The sequence below is a fragment of the Prenolepis imparis genome, unplaced genomic scaffold, assembly GCF_030444845.1.
Source record: "Prenolepis imparis isolate NDT839.2.m4 unplaced genomic scaffold, iyPreImpa1.0 SCAF_3, whole genome shotgun sequence".
NCBI classification, from domain to species: Eukaryota; Metazoa; Arthropoda; class Insecta; order Hymenoptera; family Formicidae; genus Prenolepis; species Prenolepis imparis.
Window position 1 is genome coordinate 1,385,298 of NW_028141161.1, and position 6,086 is coordinate 1,391,383.

The window sequence follows — 6,086 nt, forward strand, 5'->3', positions numbered from 1 at the left end:
AAGCAGTGGAAGCAGTGGTATCAACGAAGCAGTGGTATCAACGCAGAGTACTAAGTTTAGCCTATATACTTAAAATCATTTTTTTCAAATAAAATATGCTGTATAAACTTTGCTTGTATAATAATTTAATAAAATTATTAAATTATAATATATTCTAATTTATTAATTGAACCGATTTTAGCACGGGGTTACGCGAAGATATACGTACGTACCTTAATAGGAGCTGTTGCCGCGGGAGGCGCTTTACTTTTGTCATATCGCGTTACTTGTCTTTTCGAGATAAAGGATGAAGACTCTCAAAGCCAGTCTTTTCCCGCCTGTTGAGCGAGTTAGATGTACTGTGTGTAATAAGTGATAATAAAGTAACGAGAGCAATTCAGCGGCGAGCGTTATTGCGAGCTATTGGACAACGAAGAATTTCGAGAAAGGAAGTGAGTAGAATTTTTAATTTTTATTGAATAGGTTTTATTTTTGTGCAGTACATAATTACGTAGAATATAGAAATATTGGAATACATTAAATCAACCGTGCCGAGGCATAAATTTCTGTCGCGTATTTCAAAAAGGTACCGCCGTAAATTAATCCTACGCAACGCTCTTTATGAAGAACATATACAAACGTCCTTAGGGCGTCTAGACGAGAGAATATATATGAATAATTTCTAATATTTAATTTTTTATAAAGAATGTAGAACCAAAGGTTTCGAGATATATATGCGCCATGTACGAATTTTTCCAGATATGTTAGCACATGTCGGTATGCTTTTTACTTTTATTAATTATTGTATATATTTTATGATTTATATATTTTATTGCAATTTTTTTCTAGCAATCGAGAATTCTGTTCCTGCCTACTGAAGCTTTTGTTCCTGTGATCCCACGAAGAGTTTCTAATTGATGAGAGCGTTATTGGACAATTTTAGATATTATTGAACGAGAGAAGTATCGAGAAATGCAAGTATAAGTAGTTTTAATCTTTATTCCATAGTTTTTATTTTAAATATAGTATATATTTGCATAGATTTTTACATAGATATATTAGTTGCGTTAAAATAACTGACAATCGACCATGCCAAAGCGTAAATTATTTCAACAAGATATTTCAACAAGATATCGCCGGAAATTAATTCGAGAAGAGAGTGACGAATTATTTGCCCTATTTAATGAACCTAGAACCAATTCGTGCGTAATTTTAAATAATTCTGTCTCGGATAATGATCATCATGACAAGAGTGTCAATTTTAATCGTGTTATTTTCGAAATTGAGAAACAAGATGAAGCAATAAATTTACCATGTTCCGATTTAACGAATATTTCCGCATCTGATTTTTTAAAAAATAATGTATCTTTACATCCAGAAGATAATATAATAATAAAGGACAATATAAGAGAGGATATTAATAATTCAGAGAAAGAAAATGATGATTTTAAGACATTTTTAGTACAATGGGCTATCACGCATCGTATTTCTCATGTAGCTTTGTCGCACTTATTGTCCGGTTTGAAAACAGTACATCCAATTTTTTCCAATTTTCCAAAATGTGCTAAAACATTATTACGTACACCACAATCTTCCGTTATTACTGAAATGTTTCCCGGACAATATTGTCATTTTGGTATTGAATATGGCATTCTCCGATTCTTATCTAGAAGCAAGAATACGCCGGTTTCATCTCCTATTCAGATTCAAATTGGTATCGATGGTCTACCCATATCGCGATCAAACTCAAATCAATTGTGGCCCATTTTAGGTCGAATTATGCCGCACGAGAAAGTAATTCTTATCGGTTGTTATTTCGGTAAAACTAAACCAGCGGATGCGAATGAATTCCTACAACCGTTTGTAAATGATATCAATAATTTAATTAATAAAGGGGTAACTTATAACGAGACAACATTTTCAGTATTAATACACTCTATCATATGTGATGCCCCTGCAAAATCTTTCATTACCCTTACTAAGGGACATACGGGTTATTTCAGTTGCTCAAAATGTACAATTGAAGGCGATTTTATCGCTAATAGAGTTTGTTTTCCTAATTTTGATTATCAAATGAGAACAGACGATAGCTTTTCTAATCAAATTCAAGAAGAACACCATCTTGGTCATTCTATTTTATTAAATATTTCAAATTTTGGCATTGTATCTCATATACCATTAGATTACATGCATATGATATGTATTGGCGTTGTTAAAAAGTTAATAAAATTATGGATAAGTGGGCCACTTAAAACTAGATATTTAACCTCGTGTAAAATAAAAAATGTTTCCAAATCTCTTCTTAACATTAGACATTTTATTCCTAAAGAATTTGCAAGAAGGCCACGAGAAATAGAAGATATTGCACAGTGGAAAGCAACCGAATTGAGACAATTTCTGTTATATACCGGTCCTGTTATATTAAAAAAAGAATTGAATTCTGATATCTTCTCCAATTTCCTCACTTTGCACGTTGCTGTTCGCATTTTATGTCAGAAAAATACAGTCGAATTTATTGAATATGCGGATAAATTAATGAAACATTTTATTGAATGCTTTATTAAAATCTACGGACCTGAATTTGCATCCCATAATATTCACGGTCTTTTACATATAACTGAATGCGTAAGACAATTTGGACCATTAGATACTTTTAGTGCTTTTCCATTTGAAAATTTCATGAAAGAATTGAAATCAATTTTAAGAAAATCGGATAAACCATTACAGCAAATTAGCAATCGTTATGCCGAGATGAGTTTTTGTAAAATAAATTCTGACAATATAAATGTTTCAAAAATTAATGTAAAAGCTCCACACGAAAAAGGACCATTGATATCGGGTTGCTTTAGTCCACAATTTTCAAAGATTGAATTTCCTCATTTTATTATTTCAATTAAATCTTCTGCTGATAATTGTTGTCTCATAGAAAATGATATCGTCTGTTTAGAAAATATCGCTACATCGCGTGAAGGCAATTACGTTGCAATAGGTCGTAAATTTAAAGTTGTTGAGGAACTTTATCATTATCCATGCAATTCTGTCCATTTGGGTATATTTAAAGTCAGTAAATTATCTGATCTTCAAGTTTGGCCTTTGCATAAAATTAATCACAAATTTATAAAATTACCATACGCAGAAAAGGATAATGAAAGAATTTTTGCAATAATACCGCTAATAAGCACCGCACATTTATAATTTGTTATATATATAATTACGCTTCGTAAACTTTTCTAAGAAAATATTTTATATGTACATACATAATAAAAGATATCAAAATAGATTTCTTGTGCAAATATTTGAACAGATATCTTGTGCGTGTGCGTGTGCGTATACGTGCTTGCGTGTGTGTGTGTGTGTGTGTGTGTGTGTGTGTGTGTGTGTGTGTGTGTTGGGGGGGGGGGGGTATTTATAACACTGCACTAAAAATAAATTTCAGAATTTCAGAAAAATGTCGAATCAAGGATTTATTGTCGCGGAATTCTCTGACGGTATCCAAGTAATACCGAAAATGTGGCAACAGAGTGAGGATTTGTGCAAATATCCTTTACATTATAAGACAGATTCAAGAATTCGGAAGGCGATTGAAAAACAGGAAACGCCAACTTCTGATTGGTCTTCTGTTAAAATTCAACGAATTTTTGGCGAGTATCGTAAGTATAAAATCGTTTTTAATTTTCTTTTTCTTTTTCGTAATAATATTTGCTAATATTTAAAATATTTACAGCGTCCTTTCAAAAGGCCGATGAAAAAGCAAAAAAGGCAACCTATACGTCAGACTTGGATACCGACAAGGAAGCGATTGCTAATAGAAGAATTACAGCGAAAAGAGTTTTATCCTCGTCTGAAAGTGAAGATGAATCAGACACAGACGTAAATTTACCATCTCCTCCCTCTCCTCCAAAACGTAAGTACACAAACAAATCTATTATATCTATTTATGATACATAGACGAATTTTACATTTTTTACATTCATTGTTTTATTTTGTATTAAAAGGTCAGCGATTGCACGATACAAATGAAAGTTCATCCCTTACATATTCTGGGAAATCTGCGAAAAGAAACAGCGAATCAAAGAAAACAAAACAAAAAGCCTCAAATTCGAACTCTCAATCATTTTCGCAAGGTATATATTCGTTATATCTCTTTGTAATAATATAATTATTGCATAATTATATATGTTGGTCCATATTTCATATTTATTTATTGTAAACGTAAATTTAAAAAGTTGTACATAACTTTTAGATATTAATATTAATATCAATTATCTAATATCGACACAATATTAAAAAATAAAAATATATAAATATATACCAATATAAATATAACATTAATAATATAAAAATATTAATAAATTAAAATATCTATCAACAATATTTCGCAAAATATATGTAAACTGATCTATCGTTTATCTTTTATTATACATTTTGCACACACATACGCGCACAGTTAGTAATGCATGTGTGCGCGCGCGCGCGCAATATTTTCTATATATATTAATTAGTAATTTTTTTTTTTTTTTTCCATAAAACTTTTATGACCAAAAACATACATAGAATTTATTTTTAAAAATCTTTATCATGTCTTTGAACATAATTTGTCAAATTCTCCATTTTTTTATTCTAATAATTTTCATTTCAATTACTAAATAAAATATATTTTCTTTGTACGTAGATGTGGATAATCATAATATTTCGAACGCAAGAAGTGAAAAAACGCGCAACAGTGTTGTATACGTAAGAGAAGAGGAAAATGAAGAGAATATATCAAATCGGCACGTGGATAAAATAGAAGAAATTAGTCGAAGCTGTAAAGAGACACAACAAAGAGAGAAAATAGATGATAATTTAAGTCATCAATCTTCACAAGATGCAATTGGTAAATAAATGTTCATTAGATATAATACATTTTGTGTAATAAAAATAATTTGTGTTAAAAAAAATTATATAAGTCTATTTTAAACATATAATAACATGAAAATTTTACGACTGCAACTCACTATTTCTGAAATCTTTACTTATACGTAAAAATATTATCTATATTTATAAATAATAGAAATAATAAATCTTTCATTTACTCTTCAAATTTAAAAAATTTTTTAATTTCGAACTTATCATTATTAACACTTTTATAATATATACATATAGTACTTGTTAATAAAAAAATTATTATTTTAAAATGTTCAAGAATTTTTTATCTTATTTTGGATAAAAAGCAAAATTTTATACCGAAATGAAAATATTTCCATTTTTTTTTTTTTTTTACAAAGCAACGTGTAATAATGTTTAAACTTTTATGTTAAAGTTATGATAAAGTTATTCATATACGACGCATGTATTTTATTTGTTTATTAAATAATGCTATTTATATTTACAGTGGATTATTTGAAAAGATTAACGAGAGAAATAGCGATCATAAAATATGACATGAGGCAAGCACTTTCCTTATTAGATATTTTAGTTAAAAAGACAAATACGGAAACAGAAGCGAACAAGAACACGGAGATTTCTTTTGAAGACGTTGAGACCAAATTTCCGTTGGAAACTAAAGAACAATTAATGGAGATGGAGGAGATCTTGAAACATCGTGATTCTCAACATAATGCTGCGATAGTAAGTTAACACATATAATTTTACATTTTAGTATTAAATATAATATAAGGATTTTAGCAAAGAAAAAAGATAGTCATGTAAAATACCCAACTTATTGTCATGTAAAATAATATTTTGATAATTGATGTGGTGTGTGTGTGTGTGTGTGTATTTCGCAATTATTATCAAGTATATGAGTATATCAATATGTATAATCAATTTTAAGCAAACATTTCGCAATGAAAACCACAAATACTTTTTTTATACTGTTTCATTTTATGCATGTGAATAATTTCACTTAAAATAATTGTTGCGGATTAGAGAGAGAGAGAGAGAGATAGAGAGAGAGATAGAGAGATAGAGAGAGAGAAGGAGAGGGTGTGCTCATATGTGTGTGTGTAAGGTGCAACGCGGATGCACGTTCTCATAGCAACGAGCGCGCATCCGGTTGCGACAATTAACGCGCTCATGTTTGGCGCGGCGACACGCGCTTTCCGCCCGTGCGCCAATGGCACCAC

General features: G+C 30.2%; 1 protein-coding gene across 1 annotated transcript; it reads left to right on the forward strand.

Annotated features, from left to right (window-relative positions):
- The first annotated feature begins 879 nt into the window (after positions 1-879).
- Positions 880-5,598, forward strand: LOC145934191 (uncharacterized). Its single transcript, XM_083034564.1, has 6 exons — positions 880-963; positions 3,416-3,629; positions 3,704-3,883; positions 3,975-4,103; positions 4,652-4,855; positions 5,354-5,598. The coding sequence occupies exons 2-6, from the start codon at positions 3,428-3,430 to the stop codon at positions 5,596-5,598; spliced, it is 960 nt and encodes a 319-aa protein (XP_082890690.1). The 5' UTR covers positions 880-963; positions 3,416-3,427.
- The last annotated feature ends 488 nt before the right edge of the window (positions 5,599-6,086 follow it).

Bases quoted from the DNA above. Each gene is read 5' to 3' on its own strand.
- LOC145934191 (XM_083034564.1), top strand. From the start codon at position 3,428: ATGTCGAATCAAGGATTTATTGTCGCGGAATTCTCTGACGGTATCCAA. The intron at 4,104-4,651 runs GTATATATTCGT...CTTTGTACGTAG, and splicing joins CTCTCAATCATTTTCGCAAG to ATGTGGATAATCATAATATT. The intron at 4,856-5,353 runs GTAAATAAATGT...TTATATTTACAG, and splicing joins ATCTTCACAAGATGCAATTG to TGGATTATTTGAAAAGATTA.